Source organism: Ochotona princeps, chromosome 16, assembly GCF_030435755.1.
Source record: "Ochotona princeps isolate mOchPri1 chromosome 16, mOchPri1.hap1, whole genome shotgun sequence".
Taxonomy (NCBI): Eukaryota; Metazoa; Chordata; class Mammalia; order Lagomorpha; family Ochotonidae; genus Ochotona; species Ochotona princeps.
In genome coordinates, this window is record NC_080847.1 from 14,360,771 (window position 1) to 14,381,292 (window position 20,522).

The 20,522-nt window shown below is 49.2% G+C and overlaps 2 protein-coding genes across 3 annotated transcripts in view; both read right to left on the reverse strand.

The window, feature by feature from the left end:
- PSKH1 (protein serine kinase H1) overlaps window positions 1–14,051 on the reverse strand; it is a 32,045-nt gene extending 17,994 nt beyond the window's left edge. The window contains exon 1 of the mRNA XM_004583962.2: window positions 13,921–14,051. The gene's annotated coding sequence lies outside the window, so the exon portion shown is untranslated. The remainder of the gene's footprint in view (window positions 1–13,920) is intronic.
- Window positions 14,052–18,402: 4,351 nt separating this feature from the next.
- NRN1L (neuritin 1 like) lies at window positions 18,403–20,505 on the reverse strand. 2 transcript variants are annotated; one of them, XM_058674019.1, is made up of 3 exons: window positions 20,094–20,505; window positions 19,233–19,365; window positions 18,403–19,098 (listed from the first exon to the last, which is right to left on the reverse strand). In XM_058674019.1, the coding sequence occupies exons 1-3, from the start codon at window positions 20,191–20,193 to the stop codon at window positions 18,813–18,815; spliced, it is 519 nt and encodes a 172-aa protein (XP_058530002.1). In that variant the 5' UTR covers window positions 20,194–20,505; the 3' UTR covers window positions 18,403–18,812. The 2 variants fall into 2 exon arrangements, with proteins under 2 accessions (XP_058530002.1, XP_012782056.2); XM_012926602.2 differs by lacking the exon at window positions 20,094–20,505 and having other exon boundaries at window positions 19,233–20,081.
- Between the last annotated feature and the right edge of the window lie 17 nt (window positions 20,506–20,522).

The window sequence follows — 20,522 nt, forward strand, 5'->3', positions numbered from 1 at the left end:
GATGGAGTCCCAGCAGCTGAATGCTCTCTGGGACTTGCGATTTTTCTAGCTAGACTTATCTTCCCTAAGACCTTCTAAAGACCCCAGGGTTTAATGGAAGACCTGTGACTGAGAACATCTTTCTAACTGACCTACAGAATGGGTGTAAAGTCATTAACTCCAATCAAATATTTCTTTGGGGGCCCGGTGCAATAGCATAGTGGTTAAGGGCCTCGCCTTGAACATGCTGGGGTCCAATATGGGCGCCAGTTCTAATCCCGGCAGCTCCACTTCCCATCCAGCTCCCTGCCTGTGGCCTGGGAAAGCAGTCGAGGATGGCCCAAAGCCTTGGGACCCTGCACCCCTGTGTCGGACACCTGGAAGAAGCTCCTGGCTCCTGGCTTCGGATTGGCTCGGTTCCGACCATTGCGCCACTTGGGGAGTGAACCATCAGACGAGGATCTTCCTCTCTGCCTCTCCTCCTCTCTGTATGTCTGCCTTTCCAATAAAAATAAATAAAAATCTAAAAAAAATATTTCTTTGGACATCCATTAGGTGCTAGAGACACAGGTAAGACATGGTCCAAAGTGGATTATATTGTAACACAATAATAAAAACAAGCAAAGCATGGTCAACAAATGCACAGTTTAAATGAAAAGCATATACATGAGTCATTTTAACAGAGCATGGCAAAAGTTTGGCTTGAGACACAACATCACATGGAGGGACACAGGGTTTGGGAAAGCTGCCTGAAGGAGGAGAGATGGAAGGAGCACGTCAGGTGGAGACGGTAACACATTCTAAGGCCCAGCAGCCCAGAGCAGTACCTTGTGTCTAGTAAGGTGCAGTTCTGTGGCACATAGTTGCTGCTGGACACCAAAATTTTCGTTCCAGGGAATAGCACAAGTTATGGTGCAGACCAGCAGACTCTTAGGATATGACAGAGGGCCGTCAAAGAGTTTAGAAGCAAACAGGGGCCGGTGCCATGATTCAACAGGCTAATCCTCCACCCTTGGTGCCAGCATCATGGGTGCCAGTTTGTGTTCTGATTGCTCCACTTTTGATCCAGCTCTCTGCTTATGGCCTTGGAAAGTAGCAAAGGTTGGCCCAAGTCCTTGGATCCATGCACCTGCATGGGAGACTTAGAAGAGACTCCTGGTTCCCAGCTATGAATCACCTCAGCCCTGGACACTGTGAGGATTTGGGGAGTGAACCAGTAGATGGAAGACCTTTTCTCTCTATCTCTCCCTCTCTCTATAAATCTTCCTTTCAAATAAAAATAAAGCTTTTTAAGATATATCTATTTATTTATTTATTTAAAAGGAAGAGTTACAGAGAAAGATAGGAGCAGACAAATAGAGATCTTCCACCTGCTGGTTTATTTCCAAATGACAATTCCGGGGCTGGGTCAATCCAAAGTCAGGAGCCAGGAGCCTCTTCTAGGCCTCTCATCTGGGTGCAAGAGCTGAAATACCTGGGTCATCCTGTGCTGCACTCAACAGTTGCATTAGTGGGAATGCTGAATGAGAAGTAGAGCAGGCATGGGCCCGGCATGGCAGCCTAGCGGCTAAAGTCCTCGCTTTGACAGCGCCAGGACCCCAGAGCTTCTTTTGGGTCTCCTACATGGGTGCAGGGTCCCAAGGCTTTGGGCCATCCTCTACTGCCTTCCCAGGCCACAAGCACGAAGCTGGAAGCGAAGTGGAACAGCTGGGATATAAACCGGCATCCATATGGGATCCTGGCACATTCAAGGCAAGGACTTTAGCCACTAGGTTACCATACCCCACATAAATCTTTTTTCAAAAATGAAAATCAAGGGCCAGTGTCATGGCATAGCAAGCTAAGCCTCTATCTGAGGCATCAGCATCCCATATGGGCACCAATTAAAGTCCCAGTAGCTCCTCTTCCAATCAAGTTCCCTGATAATGACTTGGGAAGGCACTGGAGGAAGATCCAAGTCCTTGGATTCCTGCATCCTCATGGGAGACCCAGAAGAAGCTCCTGGCTCCTGCCTTCAGATCCACATAGCCTTGGCTGCTACAGCCATTTGAGGAATGAACCAGCAGATGGAAGATATCTCTGTCTGTCTCTGCAGCTCTGCCACTCCAATAAAAATAAACAAATGTCTTTAAAAAAAAAAAACACAGGCTGGTACTATGGAACAGCAAGTAAAGCTACTGCCTGTGATGTCAGCATCCCAATATAAATGATCATTTAAATCCCACTTGCTCCAATTCCTATCCAGCTCCCTGGGAATACACCTGGGAAACTAATGGAGGATGACCCAAGTATTTAGGCTCCTGCACCCAAGTGGGAGACCCGAAAGAAACTCCTGGCTCCTGGCTTTGGTCTGGGCACACTCCAGCCATGTGGGTTGTGGCCATGTGGAAAGAGACCAAGCGGATGAAAGATCTCTCTCTCTCACTCCCTCTCTCTCTCTCTCTCTGTGTCTCTGTCTCTCTCTGTCCCTCTGCCTTTCAAATCAATTGATTTTTTTTTAATTAAAAAATAAAAAATTGCAATGATGACCACTATGGGAACTCTTTCAAGAAATTAGTTCATTACTAAAACATACTCACAAATTTATCAGATACAGGGGAATTTGGAGGGCACAGATTAAAGATGCAGGTTTTAATCAACGTGTCACATGGGCCCGGCGGCGTGGCCTAGCGGCTAAAGTCCTCGCCTTGAATGCCCCGGGATCCCATATGGGCGCCGGTTCTAACCCCGGCAGCTCCACTTCCCATCCAGCTCCCTGCTTGTGGCCTGGGAAAGCAGTCGAGGACAGCCCAAAGCTTTGGGACCCTGCACCCACGTGGGAGACCTGGAAGAGGTTCCAGGTTCCCGGCTTCGGTTCGGCGCAGCACTGGCCCGTTACGGCTCACTTGGGGAGTGAATCATCGGATGGAAGATCTTGCTCTCTGTCTCTCCTCCTCTCTGTATATCCGGATTTCCAATAAAAATGAATAAATCTTTAAAAAAATATATAGATAATCAACGTGTCACCATGATTCTTGGAAGAAGGAGGTTCCTGTTTCCTCTCAGGAGAGGTAATTCCTCTACGAACAACACAAGCTCCCCACGGCCTGCTGCAGCTCTCCCTCAAGTGCCCAGGAGGCTCCACATTTTGTTCCACACGGCAACTTAGGAAATATTTACACAAAGTCATTTAAAATGAGGGTTCTTTTCTCAGAGACCTAAGGTTAGAACTATGGACTTTGGAATTCTGCACTCATTTCTTCCTTCAGGGAAAATACAAGCCCTCAATAATGAAAAGCTGAAGCTCAGGAAAATGACAACTCTTGGGCCAGTACTCCTGAGGCAGAACCCAAGCTCATGATTTCGATCCCCAAGACCACTGCATAAGCAACAACAGCTCTCACACAGCAGCCAGCCAAACTACACAGGCAACTTGGCACAGCCACTCCAACAGGACTTGTTTTTCAGGAGAGAACCCTGGGCCCGCACAGAATAAATCTTCATCTCCAAGATAAGTATGGGTTCTTTGCATTCAAATGTGCACACCAAATCTGGTCCTGAAGACAAACACTAAGGTTTATAGAAGAAATTCATGATTTTCCAATTTAAACAAATAAACCCTGCCGAAGGATTGAAAATCAACAGTAAAAGAGCCAAAGAATGTTCCGATCTTTCTCCCCTCCCCCTCTTTTCTGATAACAGTTTTTCTCACATTCATTCCAATTAGAACATTTACAGAGAGAGAATAAGGCTGTAGTCCACCTCCACCCCGACTACAGGAGTAGGGAAAATGCATGCTGCTGGCTCAAGGAGTAGCAGACACAGCAACAGCTCCTAGGTGATCACAGATATTAGATTGTCCCTCCACACTGGTGAGGGGAAAACAGATCCAGGGACAGGAGGCTGCTGATGAAACTCCCAGGAAGAACACAGCCTTCTTCTGTACCCAACCTGATGACCAGGAAGCTTCGGGAGGATCCTGCCACACCAGTGTAACAGTCACCAATGCTAACACTGCAGAAAGCAGCCAGATCCAGCCTGATCTACAGCACGCCTTAAGGAAAGCAGCACTTTGAGTGGTGTGGTAGTGGGCATGAGCACCCAACATGACTGACACATTATAGAAGCTGACAGGCTGGATCCAGTGCAGTAGCATATCATGCTAATCCTCCATCTGCGGCACCTACATCCCACATGGACGCTGGTCCCAAGTACTGGTGATTCCACCTCCGATCCAGTTCCCTACTAATGGCCTGGGAAAGCAGTGAAGGGCAGCCTAAGTGGGTTCCTGTCCCGCTTAGGAGACCCAAAAGAAGCTCCTGGCTCCCAATTTTAGACAGGCTCAGCTCTGGCCGTAGTGGCTAACTGGGGAATGAGCCAGTGAATAGAATATCTGTCCTATGTTTCTCTCTCTGCAGTTTAAATAAACCTTTATCTTAAAAAAAAAAGTGGGCCCGGCGGCGTGGCCTAGTGGCTAAAGTCCTCACCTTGAATGCCCCAGGATCCCATATGGGCACTGGTTCTAATCCCAGCAGCTCCACTTCCCATCCAGCTCCCTGCTTGTGGCCTGGGAAAGCAGGAGAGGATGGCCCAATGCATTGGGACCCTGCACCCACGTGGGACACCTGGAAGAGGTTCCTGGTTCCCGGCTTCGGATCGGCGTGCATTGGCGCGTTGCGGCTCACTTGGGGAGTGAAACATCGGACGGAAGACCTTGCTCTCTGTCTCTCCTCCTCTCTGTATATCTGACTTAGTAATAAAAATAAATCTTTAAAAAAAAAGTTTTAAATGACAGGCCAAGAAAAGCAGAGGGTGGCCAGCAACCAACATGGTGCCACTTCAAGCCTCATATGTCTCACTTCCCAAGGCTTTGGGCCGTCCTTGATTGCTTTCCCAGGCCACAGGCAGGGAGCTGGATGGGAAGCGGGGCTGTCTGGATTAGAACTGGCACCCATATGGGATCCCGGCGCATTCAAGGCGAGGACTTCAGCTGCTAGGCCATGCCACCACCACGCCCAATGTCTCACTTCCTACCCAGGCTCCCTGCTAATATTTCTAGGAAAGCAGCTGAAGACGGCCCAAATGTGTGGGATCCTTCCATCCATGAGGGCGACCTGGATGAAACTCCTGGCTCCAAATTTCAAACAGGCATTGTCCTAGCTCTTGTTGCAGCGATCTGGAGAGTGAACCAGTAGATGGAAGATTATTCTCTTTCTGCTTCTCCCTCTATGTAACACTTCCATTCAAGTAAAGAAACAAACCTTAAAACAAAGAGATAGGGCCTAGTGCGATGGCTCAGTGGCAAAACTTGTCTTACATACACTGGGGTCCCAAATTGTACCGGTTTGTGTCCCAACTGCTTCATTTTCCATTCAGCTCCCTGCTTCTGGCCTGGGAAGGCAGTAGTTGGTCCGAGGCCTTGGAACCCTACACCCATGTGGGAGACCTGGAAGAAGCTCCTAGCTCCTGGCTTTAGGTCAGCTCAGCTCCATGCGTTTTGGCCACTTAGGGTGTGAACCAACAGATGGAAGATCTTTCTCTCTGTATCTCCTTCACTTTGTAAATCTGCCTTTCCAATAAAAAAATAAATACATCTTCAAAACAGAGAGACAAAAAAAAAAAAAAGAGAAGATGTCCAAATCCATTCAAGACTGTGACAGCCAATTCTCCTGGTCCTTCATGTAGGACTCCGTAGACGCACAGAGATCTCTGCCTCCCCAGGTCACGGACTCAATCCTTCCTACCCCGTCTGAAGAGCCCACCCTCCGAAACCATCACTCTTAACTCCTAGGTCATTACTGCTTACTATTCTCTGTGTCTCCTCTGACCTCTACAGTGGTTGGCCCCTTGACCAAGGGGCTACTCCTCAGGTTTCCACAGCTCCCTTCTCTAGCCCAACGCTGACCTCAACACAGGCATTCACTATTCCCTGACAATAAGGGAATTATGGTCTGGTCCTTGGAGTTCTTTTTATCATAAGGCAACAATTTCAGAACCTTAGAAATGTTCAAGGGGCAGGAAGAAGACTCATCAGTGGTTGTACCAGAGCTATACATTCTGGACACCTGTGATAGTGTGTGCGACAAGGAGGAAGCTGGTTGGGGCTTTATAGAGTGCTCAGAACCCCAAAGCAAGTTTGTCAGGACTATCAGTTCTAACCTCATTTGTGGGGAATTCTGGGGGCCCAGAAGGCAGGTCAGGGGTCTACAAACAACTTCGTGGGTACAGGTGTGAGTCTGCACAGAGGCACCTGGCCCTCTGTGAGAGCAGCCCCAACATGTTCCTCCAGAGCAAATCTGTACAATCTTGAGACTGCAAAGATCCCCATTAGCTGTCCTGTGTTTTGAAATATGGTTCACCAAAAACGAGTGGCTAAGCACCTCTCAGCAATCCCAGAAGCAATTAACTGCACAGGATCATGAGGCAAGTAGGGAGGAACACAAGGCAAAAAAAAAAAAAAAAATCATGTCACTTGAGACAAAAGCCCTGTGAACAAAGACCTTGATAGCTGCAGGGAAACCGTACTATTATGCTTTTCTACAACAGAGAATTTTACCCAGGAATCTACTTCCAGAAACAATACTACAGGGGCACAGTGCGGTAGCCTAGTGGCAAAAGTCCTCGCCTTGAATGTGCAGAGATCCCATCTGGGCGCCAATTCTAATCCTAGCAGTCCTGTGTCCCATTCAGCTTCCTGCTTGTGGCCTGGGAAAGCAGTCAAGGATTACCCAAGCCTGAGGATCCTGTACCCGCATGGGAAACCCGAAAAAGGCTCTGAGCTCTACACTTCGAATTGACTCAGCTCCCAGCCATCGTGGCCATCTCAGGAGTGGAAGATCTTCCTCTCTGTCTCTACTTCCTACATCTGATTTGTCAATTAAATAAATAAAAACACTTTTTTGAATTTTTAAAAAAGATTTATTTTTATTGGAAAGTCAGAGAAGAGCAGAGACAGAGAGGAAGATCTTCCGTCCGATGATTCACTCCTCAAGTATTGCTGTGGCTGCCGCTTCACCAATCCGAAGCCAGGAGCCTCCTTTGGGTCTCCCACGCGGGTGCAGGGTCCAAAGGTTTTGGGCCTTCCTCAACTGCTTTCCAGGCCACAGGCAGGGAACTGGATGGGAAGCTGGGCTGCCAGGATTAAACCGATGCCCATATGGGATCCTGGCACGTTCAAGGCGAGGACTTCAGCTGCTAGACTATTATGCCAGACCCTAAAATATCACTTCTTTACAATATATTTGTACAAGAAAGTTCATATTGGGGCTGGTGTTGTGGAGTATTATGCCAGCATATCACATGGATATCAGTTCCAGTCCCGGCTGCTCGACTTCACATCCACCTTCCTGTTAGTGGCCTGGGAATGCAGTGCCGGACGGTTCAAAGCCTTAGGACCCTGCACCCGCGTGGGAGACCAGAATGAATTGGATGAAGCTCTGGGCTCCTACCTTTGGATTGCTTTAGCTCCAACCATTGCGGCCATTTCTCTCTGTCTCTCTTTTTCTCTGTAAAATCTGCCTCCTCCTCACCACTTATTCCCGAGGAAGGGAGGAAAGAAGGGAGGGAGGGAGGGAGGGAGAGGGAGAGGGAGAGAGGGAGAGAGAGAGAGAGAGAGAGAGAGAGAGAGAGAGAGAGAGAGAGAGACAGAAATTTGTTTGAAAGAGTTACAGACAGGGCCCGGCGGCTGAAGTTTTCGCCTTGAACCCGAGGGGTTCCCATATGGGTGCCAGTTCTAATCCCAGTAGCTCCACTTCCCATCCAGCTCCCTGCTTGTGGCCTGGCAAAGCAGTTGAGGATGGTCCAAAGCCTTGGGACCCGCACTCACATGAGAGACCTGGAGGAAGTTTCTGTCTCCTGGCTTCGGATCGGCGCAGCACCGACCACCATTGTTGTCACTTGGGGAGTGAACCATCGGATGGAAAATCTTCCTCTGTTTCTCCTCCACTTTTTTTATCTGACTTTCCAATAAAAATAAATAAATCTTAAAAGAAAAAGTTACAGAAAGGGATCTCCTGGTTCACTCCACCAGATTGCTACAATAGCCAAAACTGTGATAGACTGTAGCCAAGAGCTTCTTCCAGGTCTCCCACAAACACACTCAGTGCTTATGTCTAAAAACATTTGCACATTCACTCTTACTATATTTTACATTTTAATATTATTTCATGACAACAACTTTGATGATTTACTTTTCAGAAAAGAGTAACTTAGGACGCGACTTTTCAAAGACTCGAATTGTACCTCACTGTTCTACATGATATAGCTGGGAGGGACCCCTGCCTTAAGGCTGAGAAAGGAAGAGAAGTTCAAAGGCTTGCCGCGAGCCCGGCAGCGTGGCCTAGCGGCTAAAGTCCTCGCCTTGAATGCCCCGGGATCCCATATGGGCACTGGTTCTAATCCCGGCAGCTCCACTTCCCATCCAGCTTCCTGCTTGTGGCCTGGGAAAGCAGTCGAGGACAGCCCAAAGCTTTGGGACCCTGCACCCACGTGGGAGACCTGGAAGAGGTTCCAGGTTCCTGGCTTCGGATCGGCGCAGCACTGGCCCGTTGCGGCTCACTTGGGGAGTGAATCATCGGACGGAAGATCTTCCTCTCTGTCTCTCCTCCTCTCTGTATATCTGACTTTGTAATAAAATAAATAAATCTTTAAAAAAAACAAAAAAAGGTTTGCTGCATCCTCCTTCCTGTATCAGCACCCCAACTCCATCTAACACAGCCCATTCCACAGCCCATAACACCATCAGAAATATAGTTCCCAAGCCCAGCATCTCATAGCGACAGTGGTTGGAGTTTCAGCTGCTCCATTTACAACCCAGCTCCCTGCTAATGTGTCTGGGAAAGCAGCAGAAAATTGCCCAAGTACTTGGGTTCCCTCCATCCAGGAGACCAGAATGAAGCTCCAGGCTCTAGCCTGGTAAAACCCCAGCCATTGAAGCCATGTGGGGGAACAAACGAGCAGATGGAAGCTCTCTCTCACTCTCTTCATTTTTCTCTCTTTGTAACTCTGCATTTTGAATAAACCTTTTAAAATAGACAATTAAGGGCCCAGCAAGATGGCCTAGCGGCTAAAGTCCTCACCTTGAACGCACCGGATTCCCATATGGGTGCCGGTTCTAATCCTGGCAACTCTACTTCCCATCCAGCTCCCTCTTTGTGGCCTGGGAAAGCAGCTGTGGACAGTCCAACGCTGTGGGACCCTGCACCCGCATGAGAGACCAGGAAGAGGCTCGTGGTTTCAGATTGGTTCAGCTCCAGGAGTTGCGGCCACTTGGGGAATGAATGATCGGACGAAAGATCTTTTTCTCTGTCTCTCCTCCTCTCTCTATATCTGATTTTCGAATAAAAATAAATAAATCTTTTAAAAAATAGACAAATAAATGAAGTATGGATACTGGCAATAATTGGAGATTTCTTTATGAAATCCTAATGTTGGTACCAGCAGCATAGCATAGCAGGTTAAGCTACATTCTTTGATGCCAGCATCCAATCTGGACACTGTCCTGTTTGAATCCAGCTTCCAGGAATGCATCTGGAAAATCCAGTGCACCTAGGAAAGCAGGGGAAGATGGTCTAAACCCTGGGGCCCCTGCACCCATGTAGGAGACCTGGACAAAGCTCCTGATTCCTGGATTCATACTACTCAGTCTTGGCTTTTTTGGCCATTAGGGGTGTGAATCATAAGATAGAGCTTTCTCGGGCTTGGCAGCGTGGCCTAGTGGCTAAGGTCCTCGCCTTGATCCCATATGGCTGCTGGTTCTAGTCCCGGCGGCTCCACTTCCTCTCTGTCTCTCCTCCTCTCAGTATATCTGACTTTGTAATAAAAATAAAATGAATCTTAAAAAAAAAAAAAAGATAGAGCTTTCTCTCTCTCTCCTTCTCTCTTTCTAATTCTGCCTTTCAAATAAACAAATAAATCTTTAAAAACAAATAAATATAAACAAAAACAAATTCCCACTGTTGAACTCACTGAGCTCCTGCTACGTATCAGGAACTCTGCCAAGCACTGAAACAGACAAAATGAAGGCAGCCAGCCAAAGTTTCTGCTCTCAAGATACTAATGGCGTAGATGATTACACATCAAGGGTCTTTTGATTCATTTTTTAAAAAATATTTGTTTATTTTTATTTTGAAGTCAGATATATAGAGAGGAGGAGAGACAGGGAGGAAGATCTTCCATCCAATGAATCACTCCCCAAGTGACCACAAAGGCGTGTGCTGCGCCGATCCGAAGACAGGAGCCAGGAGCCTCCACCAGGTATCCCACATGGGTGAAAGGTCCCAAGGCTTTGGACCATCCTCGACTGCTTTCTCAGGCCACAAACAGGGAACTGGATGGGAAGTGGCGCCGCCCGGATTAGAACCGATGCCTATATGGGATCCTGGCAATTATAAGACAAGGACTTTAGTTGCTAGGTCACTTTGCCAGGCCCTGATTAGTTTTATTTTTTTCAATCTATTTATTTATTTTAAAGGCAGAATGACAGAAAGAGGAATCTTTCCATCCACTGTTTTTGTTGTTGTTGTTTGTTTGTTTCTATTCACTGGTTTATTCCTTAAATACAACAGCTGGAGTTGGGCCAGGGCAAAGCCAGGAGCCAGGAACTGTACTCGGGTCTCCCACATGAGTGCCAGGAACTCACATACTTTAACCACCATTCAATGTTTCCCATGTACATGAGCATGGAATTAGGTCTGAAGCAAAGTTGAACCAGCCGCTGGATATGAGAAGGGGTGAGTGTTCCAAGTAGTGGCTAGTGGGCTGTGCCACAGGCCCCATCCCAATCCATTATACTTAAAATGTTGTGGAGAGCCACTCCAACGCTGGTAATCTGGAAGGCATTCCTCTAAGACAGTTTTTACCCAGAGGATAAGATCATATTTTTCAAGATTTATTTAACTTTTATTGGACAGTCAGATATACAGAGCAGAGCAGAGACAGAGAGGAATATCTTCCATCTGACGGTTCACTTCCCCAGCGACCGCAACAGCCAGTGATGTACCAATCCGAAGCTGGGAGCCAGGAACTTCTTCCAGGTTTCTCATGCGGGTGCATGAACCCAAGGCTTTGGGCCATCCTTGACTGCTTTCCCAGGCTACAAGCAGGGAGCTGGATGGGAACTGGAGTTGCTGGGATTAGAACCGGCACCCATACAGAATCCCAGCGCATTCAAGATGAGGACTTTAGCTGCTAGGCCACGGCGCTGGGCCCAAAATCACATTTTTGTACCTCAGTATCATGTCAGACACTTATGATAACAAAAGCCTGAACCAAAAATTAACTCAGTGATGCCTTGGCTGACACAAACCAGCCTAATACTAAGTAGATTTCCTGTAATGAAAGAAAATTCAAGTAAATAACTCTTTACAAGCACAATTACTTAACTTCTGCCCAAGCTAAACTTTCCAAAATATCCTCCATGAACAGAGAATGACCCCGCTGTGTAACACTCAACTCAATGCAGACAGCATTCTCGGCTATCCTGATACTCTGCACACCTAACACCTGTGCTTTCTGGACAGCGGGAGGGTGTGGGGAGCATCCCAACTGTCCACACAACATGCTGTCACAGAGTTAACAGAAGGCCAGACAAGTCTCAATGGCCCAGCCATAAACCTGGGATGGACAGAGAACCACAGCATCTATTTCAGATTCCACAAATGCCAGGATCTGCAAGGCACTCGATTCCCGGGGCAAGGCTAAACTGAGCAGGGTACAACTGCAGTCAGTGTCGGGGTTAAACTGGTCTCCTTGAGGCTGCACTTTTCTCGAGTTCATTTATATAACTTAACAGGCAGGCGACAGCAATTAGACCTCGACAATGTGTTTATTCAGCAAACCCACCCTTGAGTGAGTCAGCATTCCCGGGGAATGGCCAATTACATCTATGCTGATGAGAAACAAGGTGCTGCCAGAGTTTTCTCTGGTGACCAGACATGACCCTAAGGAAATCATGTTAGCTTCCTTCACACAGCTCAGTCTGAAGAACCAAGAGGCTTGTTGACAAGAGACACTCTGGGAAGGATGGTCAACAATTATTGGGCCTGGTGAGGCGGCATAGCAGCTAAAGCCATTACCTTGAACATGCCGGGGTGGACAACGGTTCTAATCCCGGCAGCCCCACTTCCCATCCAGCTCCCTGCTTGTGGCCTGGGAAAGCAGTCAAGAACAGCCCAAAGCCTTGGGACCCTGTACCCATGGGGGAACCTCGGAAGAGGCTCCTGGCTCCTGGCTTTGGATGGGCTCTGCTCTGGCTGTTGAAGCCGCTTGGGGAGTGAAATAGCAGATGAAAGATCTTCCTCTCTGTCTCTCCTCCTCTCTGTATATCTGCCTTTCCAATAAAAATAAAATAAAATCTTACCAGCTCCCTGCCTGTGGCCTGGGAAAGCAGGAAAGGACGGCCCAATGCATTGGGACCCTGCACCCGCGTGGGAGACCTGGAAGAGGTTCCTGGTTCCTGGATTCGGATCAGCGTGCACCGGCCCGTTGCGGCTCACTTGGGGAGTGAAACATCGGACGGAAGATCTTGCTCTCTGTCTCTCCTCCTCTCTGTATATCTGACTTTGTAATAAAATAAATAAATCTTTAAAAAATATATATATATGTATTAAAAATTGGAGCATCCAGAGAGCAGTCTAGCCCATTATGCCAAATGTGGGCCCCCAAAACTCAAACAAATCAGACTGCCTCAACCAAGTATAGGAAAGGACAGCGATAGGAGCTCACAAGCCCTTATCACTGAACGAAAGAGACAACAGTTTCCTGAAGTAGCGACAGAGATCTTCAACCAGGAGGCACACACTCAAATCTCTTGGGTTCTTCCAAGATACAGACACTGACCAAGGATCGCTAATATGTTGATCTTTAAAAAAAAAAAACTCTCCCGGGAGATTTTAGCCTCTCAAGGTTGGGGGAGAGCTACAACATATACAGAAATTGGCTGTCATCATCTCATATGCTGGTCCTTCTGGGCGCCACAATACAGCAGATCTGTAGGCATGCCTGAATCACCAACTTTCCAAGCTTTCAACCAACACTACTGAAGCCATTTGCTTTACACCAGGCACACAGCTGGGCAGCAGCAGGTGGAAGTTAAGACCATCATACACAACATGATATACTCAATAGTACCAGCATGGGTAAAGGTATAGGAGGTTTTTGGTGTTTTTTTTTTATTTATTTTTTTTTTAAGGAAATGACAGCCCAGGTAGTTTATGAAGAACAGAGGTATGTTTCCCATAACGGTGAGTGGGTAGCAGCAGGTGGAGAAAGAGTACCACAAAGTAAAATGCATATTTAACGCACAGGGGTCTGACACACAAACCCAGTAAACTATGTGAGCAGAGTGTGGGATTAGTCCTCTGTCAGATTATCAAAATCCCAAACGTTGTGTTAAGAACCTAAATCTTTATTCTAAAGGGAGAAGTTTTAAGTGGAAAAGGGCTTATTCCGATTTTCTGGCGGCAATTTTCACTTCAGCAGCTTCAAAGAGAGGGACTGGACTGTGCCACTAAAGGCGCTAGGCTTTCCTTTGTATGTTGAAAGATGGCAGGTTTGCAGAGTGACCTGTTTTTCAAAGGAGGCCAACAGTGTGCTTCCGCCCTCCTCCCGCCAAGGAAGGGAGTGAAGCCGACCCCAGGCTCGAGGAAGGCAATGAGCACCACAGGATTATTTCAACCCGACCCGTGCCAGCGTATCAGCATGGAGAGGAGACGACCAAGTCCACTAGGCAAACGCGGGCCCCAAAATGCAGCAGCCAGCACAGCAGGTGGTTTCGCCGCCAGCCAGGACTCGGAGATCACAGACACCGAAAGCCATCTCCTGGCCCTGCTTCCCTGCCTGGCCACATAGGCCTGGACGCATGGGGACTCCGGGCTGGGCACGGGCAAGCCCCGCTGCGCCAGGAAACGGCTACAGCTCGTCAGCCCGTCTCGCCCGCCGGGCCGTCGACCCGGACCGCCTCACCTCACACAGGCGGCGGGCTCTTCGGCGTCTCGGCGACTCTGCTGACCGTCCCAGGACTGCGGCCACGGCCGCCGCCGACACCGCCATTCTCAAGCGTCAGCGTCGTGGCGTCATCACAGCGCGCGCCTAATGCCAAAACAAACCACGGCCTCCAGGGGGGTGGGAAGGGGGCGGGCTCTGCAGGATTTGAGAAGTGTGGTTGGTGGCCCTCTTGAGCGTGCCTGCCAATCAATGTCTTCGGGAACGACTGCAGTCTGTAGCTCACCGAACAGCGACGGGAGCCTGAGGGAGGGACTTTGCTAGAAAAACGAGGTACTGGTGGGAAGAAGAATTTCTCGTTCTAGAGAGGAAAAAGGGTGGGAGGTTGGGGACGTACTGAGTTTGAACAGAGGCTTCTAGAAGAGTCTGTGGAGCTTGCAGATTTTGACAATCTATTGTGAGCAATAGATTAAATTTACCCTTCGTAACAGCAGAGTTGTAAAAGGTTTAACTTGTGAATTTGTGAACAAATTCCAGGGTGGCTTTAATTTTTATTTATTTCTATTTATTTCTATTCGAAAGTCAGATATGCAGAGAGGAGGAGAGACAGAGAGGAAGATCTTCCGTCTGATGATTCACTCCCCAAGTGGCCGCAATGACCCAATCCGAAACAAGTAGCCTCCTCCGGGTCTCCCATGTGGGTGCAGGGTCCCAACGCTTTGGGCTGTTCTTGACTGTTTTCCCAGGCCACAAGCAGGGAGCTGGATGGGAAGTGGGGCCGCCAGGACTAGAACCGGTGCACATATGAGATCCCCGTGTGTGCGAGGCAAGGACTTCAGCCGTTACGCTACAGCACCGGGCGATTCTTTTGACTTTTTGAAAAATGATTCTTTCAAAAACAGAGGAAAAGGAAGACTAACTACTCAAATTGCTGCAACAGCTGGCCAGGGACTCCATCCTGGTTTCCATCTGGGTGCAAGGGGCCCAAGAACTTAAGCCATTTGCTGCCGGCCCAAAGGCTTGAGCAGCGGGACTCCCACCAGCATTCAGATATGGAATGATACTATTGTAAGTCCATCTTAATCTGTTGCACTGGCCCTTTGTGTAAACTTTATTTTTTGTTGGAAAGGCAGATGTACAGAAAAGAAGGTACAGAAAGGTCTTCCATCCAATGGTTCATTCCCCAAATGGCCACAATGGCCAGAGCTAAGCTGATCCAAAGCCAGGAGCCAGTAGTTTCTTTTGGGTCTCCCACGCAGGTGCAGGATCCCAAGGCTTTGGATTGTGTTCAACTGCTTTCCCAAGCCACAAGCAGGGAGCTGGATGGACAGTGGAGCAGCCGAGACACAGACCAACACCCATATGGGATCCCAGCACTTGCGAGGAGAGGATTAGCCAATTGTGCCATCACACCAGGTCTGAAGATTAACTTTATAAAGCATTTTTTAAAAAATATTTGGGCCCGGCGGTGTGGCCTAGCGGCTAAAGTCCTCGTCTTGAATGCCCCGGGATCCCATATGGGCGCCGGTTCTAATCCCGGCAGCTCCACTTCCCATCCAGCTCCCTGCTTGTGGCCTGGGAAAGCAGTCAAGGACAGCCCAAAGCTTTGGGACCCTGCACCCGCGTGGGAGACCTGGAAGAGGTTCCTGGTTCCCGGATTCGGATCGGCGCACACCGGCCCGTTGCGGCTCACTTGGGGAGTGAATCATCAGATGGAAGATCTTCCTCTCTGTCTCTCCTCCTCTCTGTATATCTGACTTTGTAATGAAAATAAATAAATCTTTACAAAAAAAAAATAAAAAGATTTATTTAAATTTTATTGGAAAGGCAGATCTGCAGAGAGGAGAGACAAGAAGATCTTCTGTGCACTGGTTCATGCCCTACGTGGCCACAATGTCCAGGTCTGAGCTGATCCAAAGCCAAGAGCCAGGAACTTCTTCTGAGTCTCCCATGCACATCTCCAGGGTCCCCAGGCTTTTGGGTCATTCTCTACTGTTTTCCCAAGCCACAAGCAGGGAGCTGGATGGAAAGTGTAGCAGCTGGGAGTTTGAACTGGTGCCCATATGAGATATCGGTGGTTGCAATGCAATGATTTAGCAACTAGGCTATCATGCTGGGCCCTATAAAACACTTTTTAAAACCGCTTCCAGAGGCAGGTGTTTGGCATTAGTAGTTAAGTTTAAGATATCTGCTCTCTGTTTTATTGTGCCTGAGTTTGAGTCTTGCTGGGTTCAAATCTTGGCTGTGCTCCAAATACCAGCAGACCTTGGGAAGTACACGGGTCCCTCTCATTCACACTGGAGACAGATGGAGCTCCTGGCGTGCATCAGCACAGTTCAGCTCTAGCCATTGCAGTCATTTGAGGAGTGAACCAGTGAATGGAAAACGTTTTCTCTCTTAACTCTGCCTTTCAAGTAAATAAATCCTTTGAAAACTGTTTTCATAAGTCTGGTGCTAGGATCAAAGGCATATATTACATGACCTTACATAAGTCACCTCCACTCTTTAGGCCTCTTACATATATATTTTAAAAATTTATGTGAAAGGCAAAGTCAGAAAGGAAGAGAGAATGAAAGAGAACTTCCATCTGTTGGTTCATTCACTCCCCCAGTGTCTACAACAGCCAAAGTTATGCCAGGCTGAGGCCAGGAGCCCCATCTGTGTGTCCCATGTGGGTAGCCAGGACACAAGTACTTAGGAAGCCTGTAGTAGTACATGTCACCTCTCAAGCGCATTAGCAAGAAGCTAAGTCGGAAGGCAGACACATGCATACCAAGCAGTGGCTTAACTTGCTGTACTGTACGAAAGCCCCATCCTCACACCTTTTTTGATCAAAATTTATTTTGTTTATTTGAAAGGTAGAGTTACAGAGTGGTATCTTCTGTCCACTGATTTATCTTCCAAATGTCCCTAAGAGCCTGGGATAGGTCAGGTCAGGCCAGGAACTCCATCCAGGTCTCCTACATGGGTAGCAACAATAATCCTCACCTCACCAAATTGTTGTGTTAAAAGTAATATGGATGTCAAAAATATAATAAAAAAAGTAATATGGAATAGCTAAAAATTTTAAACAGTATCCCATTTTACAGAAAATTCAGCAAACGAATAAACGTATGTATTGAGCTTAGTCTGGGGTATGGAGAAGAGCATGAGGCCCTGTGGTGAGGACTGAGGGCAAGGGCATGCAGAGGGACTTGGCCTGGGTTATCCAGTCTCCAGGCTCTCCCCTGCACAACAGGCTGGCTATTGCTTATCCACAGAGATGCAAGTGTGAGAAACACCAGCACCATGATGCTCTGACCTGGGCAGCTGTGTTCAGGGCCCTGTCAGCTTAGCTACCCGCCCCCCACGCCCGCCTGTCCTCCAGCTCTGGGATAAAACATGGCAAAGCCCTTAAGCCCCTGGCCAGAGAGCAGATTCTTTCCCCTGTCCCTCCCCTCCCCACTACCTCACTCCATGGAAGAGTAGGGACTTAGGGAGCAAAAACCAAGGGGAAGTAGGTCACAGAAGGAGAATGGTAATCCCCCTGTCAGCTGCCCAGAGCAGCTAGGCTCCTGCTCTGGGAAGCAGTCTACTCTTGGTCACCCACCAGAACCAGAATCAGAACCAGCTCTTGAAGGCTTCTGGCGTCAACAACACCAGCACCATCCATGTCAGCAACATGCCTAGGCTGAGTGGACATCCCAAGGTGATACGTGCTGTACAATGGTATCAATCTTAGTCCAGCTTCTCGTACTACACTGAATAATTCCTTTCATTCCCTACACTCCCACAAGCACACTCTTACACCCAGCCCTAGGTTGGGTGCTAGAGACACAAAGACATCCTGCCTTTGTGAACTGGACCTACACCATTTAAGCTAGCACTATCACAACTGAGACAGGAGCTAGAGCTGTGTGGACCTAGAAGTGGCTTCTAACTCAACTTGCACTCTGGGTTAGGGAATACTTCCTGCAGGAGATGACAGTGAACAAATATTAGCAGTTTACCAGGAGCTAAGGGGAAAGTGTAATCTGAACAGAGAGATGCACCAAGACCTAGAAGAACAAAAGGCCTGGTGTTTCCTCTGAAAAATTCTGATGGTCTTGACAGTAGATCTGGAAGGACTTTCTCGGGCACTTCCACCTTTGGGTGGTGAGAGAAAGTGGGTAATTGGCTGACAGGGAACCAGAAAACCTTCCCATCACATACCTCCTCTCAAACAACAAGCTCTGGGGAACACCTGGCTGAAGATCCCTCAATGCAACTCCCGGCTCTGCGGCTTCTGCTCATGGCAGAGGCTTGGCCGCGGACTCCAGCAGGGGCTCTCCACCTACTGGAACAGGCCTCCCTTAGATGGCCACAGCCCCAGATTGGGGGTTCACACATGTAACATGATCATAGCCATGTCCTGAAGGTTGAGGTGACAGCTCAGCACAGGTAGGAGGCAGTGAGATAGGAGCCTGGAGGAGCAGGGTGGGCCAGCGGGACCAAGATCTAGGGCTTTCGGCCACCTTGGCCACCTCACCTGGCGTTCTGGAGGAAGAGGCGGAGCTAGGGGAATGAGGCTGAGAAGTCTCATCCTGTGCAGCCAACCTGAGAGGGTAGAGATTTGCGTTCTGGCAGAACTTGGGTCTCCACTGGAGCTCAGGGGATCTGCATGCAATGGAAAGCTCTGCTCTGCAGCCAGGAAATAAGTGTTCATAAGGAGGAAGATTGAGTCCCTTGTGGCAGTCCCTCAGTCCTCCCAGTGTATGCTGGCAATCAGCCTCTGGGGCCCCACCCCAGCCAAGCAGGCCACAGCTGGGAAAAAGCAAGGAGCTTAGTTGCAAATATAAATACCTTTAATGAAAGCCATGAGCACTCCAGAGAGCCAGGACACTGGCCACTGCTGCAGGGCTGGAGGCACAGGCATTGTTACCTGACGTGACCAGCTAGGCCAGAGGCCCCAGGAGGCAGGCAAGTGCCAGAGCAGCAGCCAGCAGTGCGGGTGCTGGGGCTGGGACAGAGGTAGGTGCTGTTGCCCGCAGTGTTTCCTGATTGGTCTCGGAGCCTGCCCCTTGCTCCCAAACACGCACTGGGGCACTGCACAAAGTGTGCAGGTTATCTGGGTGTGGGGCCCGGCGAGCTTCCTGTTGTAGTGACTCCCACACAGCAGCTGCCTCCTCTGGACACCCAGACAGGACCCGGGAGGCACAGGCATGAAAGTCATTCCAGGACCTGTTAATGGAATGGGATTAGGGGGATTAGGTGGCACAAAGAGGGTGTTGAAAAAGAAGATTCAGGCCCTGCAGGTGGCATGGACTGGGTTATCACTGTCACCCATCTGCCCGCTTCCTCCCACCTTCCTGTACCTGCAAACAGTTTCCAGCTCGACTCCTTGGCCCATGCCGTCTCCCAGGCGTATGAGACACTCAGCAAAGCCCTGGTATATGGTGTCACAGCGGTTTGGGCCTTCTGTGGCTGCTGTGAGGGAAGGTACAAGGACTGGGAGGTGAAGTGGAAAAGAGTTGGTAAGGCGAGCTGGGACTGCCCTCCAACCCCTAGGGCCTTGTTTACCTGGATTACTCTGGGGACGTGACTCAGCTTGGAAAGGACACCCCAGGGAACTAAGGGGCATGTCTGGGGATCACCCATCTTGGCCCCCTTCAAGGAAGGATTAGGACTGGGGTACACGGGAAGGCTAGAGGATATTCTTTCTCAGGGAGCAATGCTTCCTCTGAGCTTCTGGGGTCCCCCAGACTGGGTGAGAATGTGCCAAGTGAAGGGGTCAGGAGAAGCGGAGCAGGTGGAGCCTAGGGGCCCCAGCCACATTGGCAGGTCAGGTTTCTCCTCAGCCTAAAGGGCTCAGTTTGGTCTTCCTACCTTGTGCCCAAAGGAGAGGGGCTGGGGTCTATGCTAAACCCTCTCAGGAGACCCCAGCGATCCTAAGGCTGATATAAGAGCCCCACCAGAGGCTATGGCTCCTTTTATCCAAAGATAAGCTGGGGGGTGGATCTCAAAGTCTTTCCTCACAACTGGGGCTCAACTGGCCCTTCCCATTTTTGGTTTTGAGACCAGAAGCACCTTCTTGGAGCCCATACACCTCCCTTTTTACTCTGGCACCAAGCCAGGAAGGCTGTACTACCAACTCCACACACCTCCTTTGCCCAGCCTGGTAGGGGCCCAGCAACAGGGGGTACGGCTCAGGCCAAGTCAAGGATACCCACACTCACCAAGTGGCAGGAACAGCAACAGCTTCAGGGCACAGTGTGGCTGCAGGCAGTGGTGGTGGCGGCGGTAGCAGCAGCAGTAGTGGCAGCGGCAGCAGCTCATTGTCCCTGGCCGTGAGCCTAGTGCTAGAGCTAACAGCTCTAAGTGCAGCTGCCTCCCCAGCCCTCTGGAGGCAAGGGATGTGATTGGATAGAAGCAGGGGCGGGGCCTTGGAGCCAGCTGGTAGCTCCGCCTCCACTACCCAAACAGGCAAACAAGGAAATGACCCTAGGGAGAAGCAGCACAAGCTGCTCTGGGACCCTCACCCCGAAGATAGAGATCTGGGAGGGCCAACAAACAAATCAGAGTGGGTGCCCAGGCTCCTGGGGTGGGCTGGTCAAGACAGCACTCTCCAGGCAAAGAAAGCCAGGTAATAAAGAGGGCAGTATCAG